This window comes from Anopheles nili, chromosome 2 (genome assembly GCF_943737925.1).
Source record: "Anopheles nili chromosome 2, idAnoNiliSN_F5_01, whole genome shotgun sequence".
NCBI classification, from domain to species: domain Eukaryota; kingdom Metazoa; phylum Arthropoda; class Insecta; order Diptera; family Culicidae; genus Anopheles; species Anopheles nili.
The window spans coordinates 9,028,459-9,043,331 of NC_071291.1; the positions used below are offsets into that span (position 1 = coordinate 9,028,459).

The 14,873-nt window shown below is 44.2% G+C and overlaps 1 protein-coding gene across 1 annotated transcript; it reads left to right on the forward strand.

Annotated features, from left to right (window-relative positions):
• The first annotated feature begins 3,195 nt into the window (after positions 1–3,195).
• Positions 3,196–10,591, forward strand: LOC128731056 (putative uncharacterized protein DDB_G0291608). The gene is made up of 8 exons (XM_053824151.1): positions 3,196–3,368; positions 7,418–7,700; positions 7,773–8,900; positions 9,003–9,152; positions 9,300–9,835; positions 9,917–10,122; positions 10,189–10,301; positions 10,428–10,591. Exons 1-8 carry the CDS (start codon positions 3,196–3,198, stop codon positions 10,494–10,496), a joined length of 2,658 nt encoding a protein of 885 aa, XP_053680126.1. The 3' UTR covers positions 10,497–10,591.
• The last annotated feature ends 4,282 nt before the right edge of the window (positions 10,592–14,873 follow it).

Consider the following 14,873-nt stretch of genomic DNA (forward strand, 5'->3'; position numbering starts at 1 on the left):
GCATTCCTTTTTTTCCCGACGCGTCTATCGTCGTCGCTGTTGGCGGCATCCTTCGAGCTGTGCGCATGTGCCTTTCGCGCGTCGTGCCGGCTCGCAGTGCGCAGCCGTGTGTCAACATGACGGAAGCCCAGCTCTTTCGGAGGGGGTATTTCGAGACCATGAATCGGAAATGCTCTCGACTGTTGTTTCGCGGTGCGGCCAGGTTCTTTTATTCAAACCCCTGGCAGTGCCCGCGTGTGGAAGAATGTCACTGGCGTAATTCCGCTGCTCAGTGTGTGTCCTGGCGTTTTCGAGGCATGGATTCATAATTTTTCCGCATGCAAGGGCTCGACGAAACAGGCTCTCAGGCAGGCGACACTCGTGCTTGGGACCGGAACAATACGCCCATTTTCTTTTCCATCAGCGCCGCAGTAGTTGCATTGAACACAAGGTTTCGTGCGGGCAAAAAAAAAACATCTCATCTTTCGCCATTCATCTGTGAATCTGTTCACCGGGATGAGAATACATTAATGTTTCACTACAACACCCCCCGCGTGGTGACCGGAACAGAGAGAACAAGCTCGTAATGTGCTGACGGTTTGTCAACCGCCGTTTCTCGGGATCTGCAACCGCTCGTAATGTAAACAAATGGGCATTTTCTCTCTCGCTTTTTCTTTATTTGTGGAAGAAGAAAAATCGGAAACATCATCATATATCCGATTGTGCATTGCCAAAGGATCGTTTCAGGGTGGAGTTGGTTTGGTATTTCTGTACAGAGGAAAACACTCACCGGGAGTTTGTTCCCTCTGTAGAGCGGTCCATAAATGAGTCAATGGCTTATTGTGCTGCCGGTACCTTACGTTTCAATGCGTAAAATTGAAAGACATATTTTTCGAAGCAACGGCCCAATGGAGCAACGTAAACCGACCAAGACTCGCTCTGTATTGTGTGCTGGGCGGCTGTTTATTTACGCCCTTCTTGTGTTGATAAACATTTCCGCAAGCGGGGGTGAGGCTTGCTTTAAGAACCTGGGAGTGTTTCCACGTTTCCAACGCCCGTACGGCATTCACGCACGCACGAATGTCTCCTATCGCGTGCTGCTATCTCTTAGTGTGTTTCTGTACTACGCTACGCTGCTGTACACCTTTTTTAGTCTTGCGTGTGCGTGCGCGATGGAAGGTAAATATCGCATCCAATCGATTCAGGAAACCGGCAACGATAAGGATAACTATCGGTCTTTGGATAAAGAAGGCAAAAGCTCTCTCCTTTTTTCCTTGGTTAAGTGTTTCGTTCCCCCACGTCACGCGTACACTCTCAGAAACGGCCGTTGTGTGAACTGGGAAAAATGGGGTTGCTGGAAAAGTGTAGCTTTCAGAGTGTTACTGGTATGAAGGAAAAGTGTAAGGAAAACCATGCTCCAGAGAGAAGAAGGCCGTGTCATGTTGTGCCATGGGGAGATCCCCATGTGCCTGTCAGTTGCCTCCGTCCACCGATCTGTGCGGTCTGCACAGATCCTCTCGGGTTTCTCCCGTGGGCCGATGGCTCGCTCTCGCGCCCAGCCATGCCTGGGACAGCCTTACATCTCTACCGTGCTCTTGCGTAACACTAGCGGCGCATTTTCTAGGGCGACCCGCCCGGTCTGTTTAGACGCGCATTCCACGTGAAATCGAAAGTCGCGGCGGCATCGGTTGCGCGCGAACTCCTGTACACAACGGAAAGCAAACAATAAGCTCTAGTAACACACACACACAATCTCTCACGCTTGATGTACACAAGCACACACACACACGCCCGGTTTCTCTCTCTCTCTCTTTGGAAAACCTTTTCGACTTTCAAAGCACAGGCTGGCAACGATGGTTGCCAGTCTAGTGAAAGCACACGGCTACGAAACACACCTCTCGAGGGAAGGACCTGAGAAAGAACGAACCCCCGTGCCCGTGGTGTGTTGGAGGGCGTGATGACGGGATTTAGTTGGCTTCTGCGCCATCGGGGACTGCCGTGGTACAGTTTGCTGTTTTTTTTTTCTATTTCGCCGGTGCGGTGTGGCATACGTGATTTACTGTTTTACTATGATTAAAATTTCTGCTTTCTTATGCTCCCTATTTTTCTTTCTTCCATGCGACGCGCGGCCCCGCGGATGATTTATGGTACATATCAACCCAATTTCCCATCGGAAAACAGCAGAAAGACGACGCGTGAGAAGAAGTGAGAGCAGCAATCGCCACCGGGTGAAGCTTTCGGAGTGTGTGTGGGCGTTCTCGCACGGGCTGGTTCGTGGAAAGCGTATCCTTTCCGAACTTTAATCAGTTTGCCGTTGTGTGCATGTGCGGCGTTGTGTATCCTCTCGCGCTCGCGGTTCTCCACCAGTGCTGGTGGTAGTAGTGATAGTGTCGATTGTTTACACAGCAAAGGCATACGCACAGTGGCACGGCGTTGACCCAGACACCACCGTGCAGCATTCGTACACCGGTGGTTTGAATGGGGAACCATCTGGTTGTACCACAATCCTTTAGGGTTTGGTCTCATCGCGATCCTCAAACGTGTTTTGTTTTGTTTTTGACAGGAGTTGATGTTTTTTTTTCTTCTTCTGCGGAAGCCAATTAGCACAAAGCATTAGACAGTGTACGTAATTTCGTCCCTGGTATGTGAAAAAGTAGAGTGTTGAACGATATTAAGTGTGTGAACGCGAGCTTCTTGCGTTCCGTGTGAAGTGTGCATTCGTAAAAACAATACATCTGTCAAAAAGAAAATAAACGTAAATGCGTGCGATATAGTAAACGTCAAACGTTTAGCAGAGAGGGGTATGGTGGTGATAAGCAAACGGCAACCAGTTCCGGTGAAATTCCGGCAAGTGTAAACGCAAGAAGTTGGGCGCCGCGTTTTCCCATCAACCGAAAGTCCGGTGTTGAACAAAATGGTGTAAAACGTGCGATGTTGCTAGCTTCTGCTCTCCTGGTGGCACGACACATTCCAAGCGAGCTCTGAATATCGAGCGTAGTAGGCGACGGTGACGGTAGGCACAAGCAAACGACGTTCGTATTCACATCTTGGTGTGTGCTGGGCGACAGAAGCTAAGGCGGAACAGTAGCACCTCTCTGGCTCCGGAAGCAGATTGAGGAAGAAACAAAAGAGTGTGGGGATCCGGTAATTCATCACAACAAAACCATATACCAGAAGAAGAACCGGCAGAATACAACGACACCGTCGACGGCAGCGATGATGAATCCAAACCATTCCGGTGCGTCCCGGCGGCCGTATTCACGGGGTGCCGTGCCGCGTAACCGCTCCCGGATGCCGTTTTCGCCCCATCCGCACCATTCCAACCGGAACCATGGCGGCCACAACCAGTCCTGGTACAATAAGGACATGGAGAACAGCTTTAACTACGGGTAAGTTGGTTCGTCGTCCAGTTTTGCTTCGATTCCGCTTGCCTCAATAGTTTACAAGGAAAGTTTGAGAGCGGTTTTGGTCGGGGTCATCCTTCACGCCCCGGGCGTTGTGATGCACCCTTGGGAGCAAGAAACTCTTAGCTAGTGGTAGGCGCAAACTAAAACGAAAAAAAGAATAATGCATCGTATAGCAATGCAACGCACTCTCATCACCGATAAGGCTTCATATCGCCATGGATTAGGCTACCGGTAGGGCGGTAAATACGAAAAGGAAACGGTACCAAACGCGCTCGAGTTGACTCGGGAAGTTGTATATGTCCTATGAATCCTGAAGCAATTTTCCTCTCGTTTCTATCACATCCTGCATGGAACACACCCCATAGTGCATTTCAATGTGCTGAATCCTGATTAGTTTCTTTCGAATCGTAGTCATTGATTGTACTAATTCCTAACGCTTTCTACTCAAGATTCGAGCAGCCTAGCCTGTTCGAATGGATTCTAGCAGATGAATAGGAACCCCCATATGCTCCCTTTTTTTCAGCCAGACAAACTCTGTTTTTAAAAGTCCTGTTTAATTGCGAATTTCTGGAATATTTAATTTGGTAATTGTGTACAATTATTGCTAGCAGGTTCCTTTGGTTTTGGTATTTTTTTTGTCACTTGTAACTTGCATGATCCTTTTCTATATGAATGTATTCTATTATATATGCGTACTTCCATTGGCTAGATGATGTATCCGCAATGGATTCAAGCCTTTAGCTTCCCTTTAGCAACGTTTCTAAAAGATTCTTCTGCTGTGGCTGGCACAGCTACTCACGCGTAGGTACCGCTTCCTTTTCGGTGTGGTGGAATTTGAAATCGACTCAAACGAAAATGAAACGGCTTTGACGTGTTTCATTACGCGCTTTGAATCGATTGCACATGCATCCAAAGATCGCATCCGGTTCAGGTTTTTGCTAGGGTTGAAGCAACACACAGGAGCGAGGGATTTGTAGTGTGGTAAATGTGTTTAATCAAAAAAAAACTCTTCATACCTGCAACTGTCCTCCCTCATATTGAATTGCATCGTACACAGACCGCTGTCTCGTCTGTCCCTCTTACTACTCGTAAAGATACTTTGTACAATGACGAAAGTTGCTGCCCACTATATTACTACTACCACCATTACTGCAACGCATATTTTTTCGTTTCTTTTTACTTATTGTAATCGCTGCTAGCTGTTAAAGTGATGGTTATTTGGTATATTTGTTTGGTTAGATTTTATTCTCACAACTCCTTTAACTAATGCTGCTGCCGCATTGTCCGGTGAATGAATAAAATGTCTGAATTTGCTGCAACTTTATCGGTTAGTTCCATGGGTTCATGATTTTTTCCGTCTCTTATATGCGCTTCACTGTATGGAAACATCAATCAAAAAGCAAATATTTGTCGTTCTTGTCTTGTTACTCATCCACGTCCCCACCCTAGCCGTTGGTGCTGTAGAGCGCCCTAGTTCCTTCCGTTTATGTTGATTGCAAAGTGACAATATGTTGAATGCCATTTAGCTTTGGAATGTTTCCAACACACCGCAGAATGATTAAATCTTGATTGAATCTTTCGCTAAATAAACCCATTTTATGTTGTTTAAGATTTCTGTTGGATTGATGTTACTGAACGAATCAAGAGGAAAGTGTAACAAATTGAGTAAAATATAAGGTCAAACTATCCAGCAGAAACCTTGTTTCCTAACAATCGACAATAAGTGCCGATGTCCTACTTTTTTTTTTTATTTCTCCACCGATTAATACCCAATACACACACCGTATCCGCATCCTTCATGTACCATGTGCAGCACGTGCAATTTCCGTTTAGTGATTGCCTTAGAGAATGAATTATGGTATATTTCTATCAAGTGCCAGAATTACACTAACTGTTGTTTGTAAGACCGGTGTATGATACCCTTAGAGTTCTTTTCGGATTCTTTTTTTATGTTGGGGATTTACATGTTTTGGTGATTAGTTCCGGTGAGCATAAAGATGCGTTGCTTGAGTTGCGTAGGAATTAACTTGTATCATCAACAATTTATTATTGATCTCTAGCTCGAATGTTCCCGTGCTTTGGACATATTTAGTGGCCATTCTATGTTGCCACACACTAACCTTTGCCGCCTAGAGCTGGAACAAAATATAGCCAGCTGTGGCCCATGTTTTCATTTATTAGTTTACTCTATTTTACACCCACTCACTCACACGTAAACACACACTTTTACGAATATTTTTATTGTTGCAAAACTAAACCAAACAATATGATGGATATTGAGGTTGAAGAGTGCCATTTGTGATATAAACTCCTTGTCTGTTGCACATTCCATTAGAGGCTTTAGCTAACGTAACGTTATGTTTCGAAACAAGTGTGTTACGTTTCCTATACATTTTTATTTTTAGAACACTTCTCTACCTCTAATAATAAATCGTAATTGGTATTTGTTGTGCTCGTTCGTTTCGTTTAGTATACTGTTCTGGTTTAATGTTTTATGCTCTCATTAAATGACCCGAGTTTCTGTTTCGAAGTGCGCTTGTTCGGCTACCTTTCTTTCTTTTCTCTGTGAGTTTGGTTCTGCAAATGAATAGTTTCTATTTATTGTTTGTTTTTTTTTTTGTTTTGTGTTTTCGTTTTGTGTCAAAATGTGAACATAAAAACAATAAAAAAAATCACTTCACGGTATTACTAAAATATTGTTAATCATTGATGCTGTAATATAGTTGAATCCTAAGGAAAGCTTGATTTTGAACAAATTATTTTACTATATTGAACTAGCTGCCGTTATCCTGGCTATTGCAGTAGCAATACATTCTTTTTTTCCAAGTTCCATGAATACCCAGTGAATGTCGATAAAAACCATGTATATGTTTGCAGCTTAACCGTTTCACAGCTCACATCGTATGGAAACATCGAGTAAAAGAATTTAAATGTGACACTGAAACGCTAAACCGAACAGCAAATACTGTAACGCTCTACCATATGGCCGTATATTTCTTCTATTTTCATTCCTATATCTTGCTCTATATAACTTTTCTTTCTTTATCTTTAACATTCTCTCTACCTCTCTGTACGTTACACACATGCTCATGTGCAAGCGATTCCATGTATTTTTATATCACAAATAGCTTTTTGATTAATACTTTACCGCGATCGTATTCCAGAGTTTCCGTTGTGGTTTCCTGTACGACATAACAGTTTCTTCTCCATGTAGAGCAGTAAAAGGTGTATCGTGTTACGTTTATATAAATGCAATGAGAAAAAAAAAACAATACATAAGCTTACCGTAATTGTAATTGTAAATTATTTCATTTTAATTAATACATAATTGTTTTTGATTTTTTCTTCCGCATGCTTTTTGTCCTTTGTGGTAAATTTATTGCAATATGAAACTGAACTGAAACTGAACCAAACCAAATGATGTATACAACCCCCACCATCTCCACCACCATCACCATCCCGTAAACTGCTGCAAACTGCCGTACTACTTCTTCTAATACTGTGATTACTAACTCTGCTGCTTCACCCACGAAATCCACACTCTCACCTGTGTGCCACCAAAACGACATACAACCGAACCCAACGCATTGTTGAACGGCAAATCCGACTGTTACTGCTGCTTCCGAATCCTTTCCCACAAATCCCTCGGTATCCTGCTCCCGCTACTGTGCATTTACTCTTCTTTGTATGTGTGTGTATGTTACGTATCACCTATGCTATCATTCTCTTACCTACCCGTATATTGGGCGTACCTGTATAATCTAAATGACTTATATCCTGTACAATATCACTGGCATTTTATTCGTGATTGTTTTTTTTTTATCGTATTATGCAAACCCACATGTACCATTTTCGGTGAAAACCGTAATGCCAAACCGAACACTGTGTGGTTCCCACCTAACCATATTCCGACCCTGCTTCATATGGTGCGCGATAACACACGTCATATCACTCACACATTCGTTCCATCACCTGGTCCTGTTCCGGTTCCTTCTTCCCCAACTGGCTGCCTGCCCTTTCCGCTAATGCAGTGACAATAACAACGGAACTAGCCCCAAAGAAACGTCCTTCACCTACTCGTCCAAGTCCCCACCGGTGCAGTTGCATTCCCCTCCCGTAGCGGGTCGCCCAGCGGCGGCGGCCATTCTCATGCCTTACGGTGCCGCTGATGATGGTAGTATTAATAATAGATCTCAACAAATTCTTAGAGCCGGCCCGAGCCACATTGACCGGCACAGGATCAATATGGGCAATAGTACCATGCAGGATCGCAACCGGCACACGATGAGCGCGTCCTCGATCGATCGCCATTCGGTGAGTGTGGAAAATTCTGACTTTGCCTGGCCATCATATGACATTTCTAAATGTGTTTCTCCTTCGTTGCAGAATCACTACGAAGGACCGTCGAATTCGTCGCGCGGCTCGGATCTGCACGGTGGAGACGCCCGGTCGTTACTGTCGATAGACTCGATTCGGAACAGCCGCGACAATGGTGGCCGGGATCGCTTCAGCCCGCACTACCATCTAGGTGGAAACGGCGGCAACAACGGACACCTGGCGGGCAACGGTGGCATTGGTGGTAACGGAAATGGTGGTAGCTCCGCCAGCGGTGCCAGCGGAAATGCCAATCAGACGCCCTCGCCGCCCTACTGCCCTGTGGATGGGGTTGGTGGCAACGGAGGCATCAAGTCGGATAGTCCTTCGCGTAAGCGGCGCCGCGTATCGTCCCGACTACCGAGTCAGTCACCGCCCGCAGCAATTTGGGAGCATCGTCGATCGCCACGGAACGGCGCTCCGATGATGTCGTTGATGGGTGCCAACGGAAATGGGGGTGTGAATGGTGGTGGAAACGGTGGCAACGGTGGCGGTGGTGCTTCCTTGGGCAGCGGTCTTAACTCACATCACGCGATGAACGGACATCACAATCTGTCGCTGCAGCAACAGCAACCACAGTCATCGCAAAGCTCGCCTCAGCAGCAACAGCAGCAGCAGCAGCAGCAGCAGCAACAGCAGCAGCAATTGCCACAACAGCTGTTGCATCGAGAGCATGCTCAGCATCATCATCACCATCAGTTGCATCATCATCACCACGCGCAACAGCAGCAGCCATACCCGAACGGTGGTGGGTCTCATCTGCATCCGAGCACAAGCGGTGGACTGGCGGCGGCCGTCATTTCCCAGCTGCAATCACACGCACACCATCCGCAGGGAAGTCCACCCATTCGTCGACCACGCTTCCATCGTGACCAGCAGCAACAGCCACCCCAGCAGCAACAGCAGCAACCTCAGCAGCAACAACGCCCCTGGGAATCCCTCACGCAGGTGTTCCAACAGGCACCGACCGCTCAGGCTCAGCACCAGCACGCGGCCTCTTCACTGATGGTCGATATCAATCAGGTGCCGGTTAGCCTGCCCATTGGTCCGCACCACGAGCAGTTGTGGACGTATTCACCTGGACCGCACATTTCGATCTGTTCCGGACATCCAGCAGCACCTCATTTACCGCCTTGTCAGGTACAGTTGCTGTGGTCTCAGAAGCCCTATAAGACCCGAACTCCTAGACAGTGGTAGAACAACATTGACTAACAACCATCGTTCACTCTCTTGCCATTCCAGGTGCATGGGGTGTATTCTCAGCCGTTTGCGCAAACGTGTGGTATTGGTGGACATTTTGGTGGGTTTGCATCCACCGCTGGACCGGCATTGGCCGTGCCGCATCCCCCACCACATCAAGCTCACTACCAGCACCCACATCTGGCGCAACAGGTGAGCATCCTCTGTTTGATGCTTGTTTTGCACTTACCCTATCAAGTGATCTTAATAGGCTGTTGGTTGGAGGTTTTGTGTGAAGCAGTATTGCTGACTTGTGATCATCTATAACTAATGTATTGAATTGTTTCACCACACTTTCAGCGTACCGATGGTCTATCGCTGGATGGTCTGGAGCACGCGGGAGCGTCGCCCCTGCATCTGTCACCGCTGACAACGCACGCACATCATCTGCACGGTGCATCGCCACAGATGACGCAGCTGACCGCGGCGGCTCAACCGATCTATATCTCCACCGAGGTAAGTGCCGTGGGGAGTGAGGTGTCCCGTACGGGTGTCACACCCGCTGCAACACTGATCCCACTGATCGCGAACGTCCCGCAGGGTCGCAATTACGAGATACTGCACCGGACAGTTCGCCGTGCGATCACGGCACCGCGGCGCAACTTTGCCCGCTTCCATTGGCCAGGTCCGCCACCGCCACCACCACCTCCGCCTCCGCCGGCACACCATCAGCATCATCATCCGGGGCATCATCCGGCACACCATCATCGGGCGCACGCGGCTCCACCACCGGCCCCGTTGCAAGCCCATCCGCAACCACTAGGACACCCGCAGCCGGCTCACGTGACTTTGTCGGCCACGACGTCTGCCTACTCGGGCATCCTGCTGAACTTCCTGTAAGTGTGCAACTGGCGAGCAGTTGCTCAGCCAATCACCACCGCACCCTGATAGCATTCGCGAACACTAACCAAAACCAGACCCGTGCGGTGTCCTTTCAGAGCAATGTTCCCGCTATCCACGTACGGGCCGCCGGACCTCAACTCGCCGGACTCGAACGAGACGGAGAACTACGAGGCACTGCTTAGTCTGGCTGAAAGGCTCGGCGAGGCGAAACCACGTGGCCTGGCCCGGCCAGAAATCGATCAGTTGCCGAGTTATAAGTTCAACGCAGAAACGCATACCGGTAAGCACGATGAACGAAGCGCCTCTCTTGTTCCCAGCTCATCCTTATGTACGTGTCCTTTTTTAGGCGATCAAACCTCGTGCGTGGTCTGCATGTGCGACTTTGAGGCACGCCAAATTCTCCGTGTGCTGCCGTGTTCACACGAATTCCACGCCAAATGCGTTGACAAATGGCTACGGGTAAGTACGGTCTTTTGGGTATAATTTTAAGCTCCCGGGGTTAGAGTGGCTCTGTGCAGGGTGTGTGTGTGTGTGCTTCACCACAGGTGAATTGTGATTGAAGAGTTTCTTAACCTCCTTTTGCAGTCGAATCGCACATGCCCAATTTGTCGTGGTAACGCCTCCGAGTACTTCGAAAGCAGTGAGGAGCAGTAATCGTAGCGTTATGTGTGTGTTTGTGGTGTTCCCGCAGCCTGCCACAGGAGAGGCGTTGTCATCCAGAAGGTTTGTTGGCGACTGCGGTCGAGGTTTGGGTCTGTTTATGGATGTTTTAGCTGCCTGCTTCCTGGTACAGCAAATCAACAAAACATATAAATATATATAGTCATCGCAGTAGAAGACATATATAGTCATCGTCCTCAGAGCGATACTGCAAGGTGTTTACATTTGTTTCATAGCATTATTCATTGAATCCAAAGCTTGTTGGTTATGGAAAAAAGTACAGCAAGTAATGCCGTTCCATACTAACTACTATGCGCTAAGGTTGTGTACTGTGTCACGCTTTTACTGTATACGTTTTTGTTGTTCCAAATTGTACTCTTTGGCCCAGTCGAAAGAATTATCGATAGCAGAATAGTAGATGCTTATGTTTTGAAGTAGTTTCAAAAATCGATTTTCATGTGTGCCCGTCTAAAAGGAATATATATTGTTTAGTTCTGTTCATACGTGCACGCTCGGGCTATCATTTGAGGAGTGATTTAGGATGATATTTGTTTAAATTCGATATTAGATCGCCGAATTAATTCGCTGCTTTACACTTTCCGCCAAAGGGAAAGAAGCATTACGACGTCCAAGGGCCAGTAACAATCGCTTATTGCTAAAAAATGGCACCATACACTATGCCAACCACAAAAAGAAAGTACTATAAACAAAAAAAAAATATTTAAAAAAACGATAGAAATCGAATGGCTAAGTGTAGCTATTTCGCAACCACCCAAGAGCAATAATTCGAAAACAACAAACACAGTAACCAGCTCAGTCAACGTATACAACAATGTTTTCATAGGCCATAATAAGTAGAGATGCGAAGCGAAGTAATTACCATGAAATAAGAATAGAATTACAAATGCAGTAACATTTTCACGAATCGTTTATACATCTGCTTTATTCCAAACAGTTCAGAAGCACATGATGGCGATGCGCTTGATTTGATCACAAAAGATGAAAAAGAAGTAAATCTTTTGTAGCCTATCAAAGAACTACAACTAATTGCTATGCCTTCCAGCTTGTTCTATGCGATTTAGCTGTTTTTTCTAATTGTTTCATATTTAGTCGGGTTTTGTTTCGGGTTTTTGGCGTAGCTGTTGTGTTGTCAACATTTCATTTTTTTACTCCAATCAAGGCTATTATGAATTAATTCGTTTACCATAAACTCGTATTGAATGTAAAAGTATACCTAACTATCTGTTTATCTGATCGAAAAAGAATAGTATGCAGCGACAACAAGCAGTTCGTGTGCCATGTGTGACTCGAGGATTCATAATTTGACCTAGAAGCATCCATTATCAATATGTGTAGCCAATTGTGTGCTTGGTTGTGTGTTTGTATCGAGATACTGAGCTGTGCAGTACGGCTTTGTTAGTGATATTCAAATCAATATAACCTCAAGCACAACAATCTCGAACCCCTCACTGGAAACAGAAAGAGGCGATAGGGTTTGGTTGTACTCTAATGTACTTGTCGTGATGCTATCTAAACGAACGAAATTGTGCCTCCTCCGAGCGCATGGGTAATGAATCGTACCACCAACGCCATAATATACACAATTGGGTATAAGTAACTATTTACGAGCCACATGAACATTGATTTTTTCGTTTTAATATGCCAACACATCTCGTAAAGTTAATTTTCAATCACAGTTACCTTAAGATTGGTTTGCAACTATAGCATTTTATTGTTTTGCGTTAAAAATGGCTGCTGGCTACAGCTGTTATGACTACCAAATGTTTAAATATGTTCTAAAATGATAGAAGTAATTCAACGTAAGCTAGTTATTAGTGTTTAGGTTTCGTTTATTGTTTCTAATCTACCCCATCTATTGCTAGCAGACAACGTGCTTCATCATCGTTATCCGTGTGCACTTCACACTATGTATGGATTGTCTTTTTGCTTATATTGCTCATGCATAACCATAGTAGCACGCATATCAGGGTTTAGCAAAGAACTGAATATTAAAAATCATTCCATTCGGTATGTTAAGGAAGTTGGAGTTCATTAATTGGAATTGATTTGCGACATGCTTCCAATCGTCTCATTCATTTAATGGTGTTGTAGTTTCCTTTTCGAAGCCTAGTACTGTCAATGCATTTCAAAATTGCTGTGGTAATTCCTGTTTTATTCATGCACTACACAACTATACAGGCTAGGTAAAGTCGATGTTTAGTTGGCCAATAAATTCTAAACCAGACAAAGTAAACTTCAGTTTCAGTTAAAGAACTCGCGTTTATTTTTTGTTCAATTATGTGTCTACGCGAAGAAAATTTTGACACAACAAAGCTAACAATCGGTTTAATTAGTTCCTTTAACTTTTATTTCTCCCTTTGCGCTTTATGATCTCGAATGAATAATGTGTGTGTATGTTTTTTAATCATTGACAATATTTTTTTTCTATGTAACGTTTAAGCCCGACGATAAAAATCGCGCGGTTGTTCAAGCACGTATAAAGCAAATAAACCACCAATACAAACCTCAGCATGGTGGTGGGTTTTGCAGTTTTTTTATATTGCTTTTTCCATATTCTTAAATGCCATGCAGCTTTATTTTAATGTAAGCTCATTTGAACTAGTTAAAATAAATTTAGATTTTTCCTTACTCGCTCGATACATACTATGGTTTCTAAGGAATCGATTTTATTTGTCTTGTTTTGTCCTTATAACAAGCATCTTTTGCGTAGATAATTGATAAAATTTAACCATCATAAGGGGAAATCATACGTTTCGGCAACGCATATCCCAACTGTATCCACGTATAACATTGGTGTTGGCTGTATTGATAAACAACTCCATTAACGAACGTTAGGGGAAAAAAATCGAACAAATGACCAAATTTTAATCCGATGCAAGTAAAAGAAAAAAGAATGACGTACAATCGTGTTTTTCGTTAGATAATGCAGCTCCCACATCAAATCGTGACAAGATTCTCTTCATGTTCACGCACTACGGTAGATTTTAATTATTTTATTGTTGTTTCTTAACGAACGCAAAACGAACAAAAATGCAAAACCTATTGAATGTGATTTTGGTACAATATTAGCTTAGTGGTACGATAAATCGGGCCGTTTGTATGTATGTATGTGCATGAGTGGCAAAAAAGAGGAGCGTAAAAGTCCAACGTAAAAAAAAATCACCCGTCATACAGAATGTCGGAAAATTGTAAAATTGTAGAACGCGAAGGAGTGAAAAAATGAGTACTTTCTATAACCAACAATAAACGCAGTAGATCGGAAGCGTGGAAGGATCTAATGACATCCTTGCCAGTTATCATTAAGGAGATAAGAACATTTTTAAAAAGGGATCAATGGATAGATTTAAAGAGAATCACGCTTATGCGCGCTTGTGATGGTTTTCGTAATTTTATCGGTTTATAGATTTATTTCGCAATTTTCTATGCTCCTGTTGGTCAGTCTAGCGAAACAGTTCTTGTGTTAGTTTTATAATATTGGCTTTTTGAATGAGAGTATTTTTCGGACAATATGTAAAACCTAACTGCATTTTACGATGGCACAAATTCTACTGCTAGTAACACTGTTGTTGTAAAACTCAATCTCATCCCCACTATCGAAAACACACTGCACGCTATGTTGTAATATTGCCTATACCAGAACTGCCGAATGTATGATGCGTGAATGAATGGATGAACGTGATGTGAACGATGACAGGGATGAATGTGCGTGTACCGGTGTAGAATGCATGTGGATATTATTAACAATAACGACAAAAAAAACGTTTAAGTAAACAAAGTAACAGCAAAGCATTATTGTGTGCCCCTCCTATATTCTGGACTGATCTTTATATATATACATATGATTAAAAAGGTACATATAAAGGTATATACAAAGCGATAACGCAGTAGTAAAAAAGAAGAAAAAAAAGATGGAAAGTAACACTAGCTGAGGCGTGAGAAGAATATGCATGAAACCATATATCGATCCCTTTGCCCCGCGAAACATTCCACAGTATTGTCACACTAACCCTTTGAAGCCAAATAGCGAAAAATGCATGTGAAATTATATTACACCAAATAAAGGATTAAACACAACAACAAAAAAACGAATTAACTATGGGCAGGAAAGGAAATGATTAACAAATCGAGTAAATGCACTACCATCTGTGAATGGCACCTTATTACAAGCGAAATAATACTAATAATAAAGAATAGTATAAATGCAAAGTGCACGCGCGCCATTTTGCTGTAGAGTGTGTAGAGTGACGACTTTTAGTGGTTTCCATGTTGAATGATAAAAAATGGTTAAAAAAAACAAAAAAAAAACAAATCAAACAAAGTACATCCGCCCTGTTCAGAATAGTCCATAAA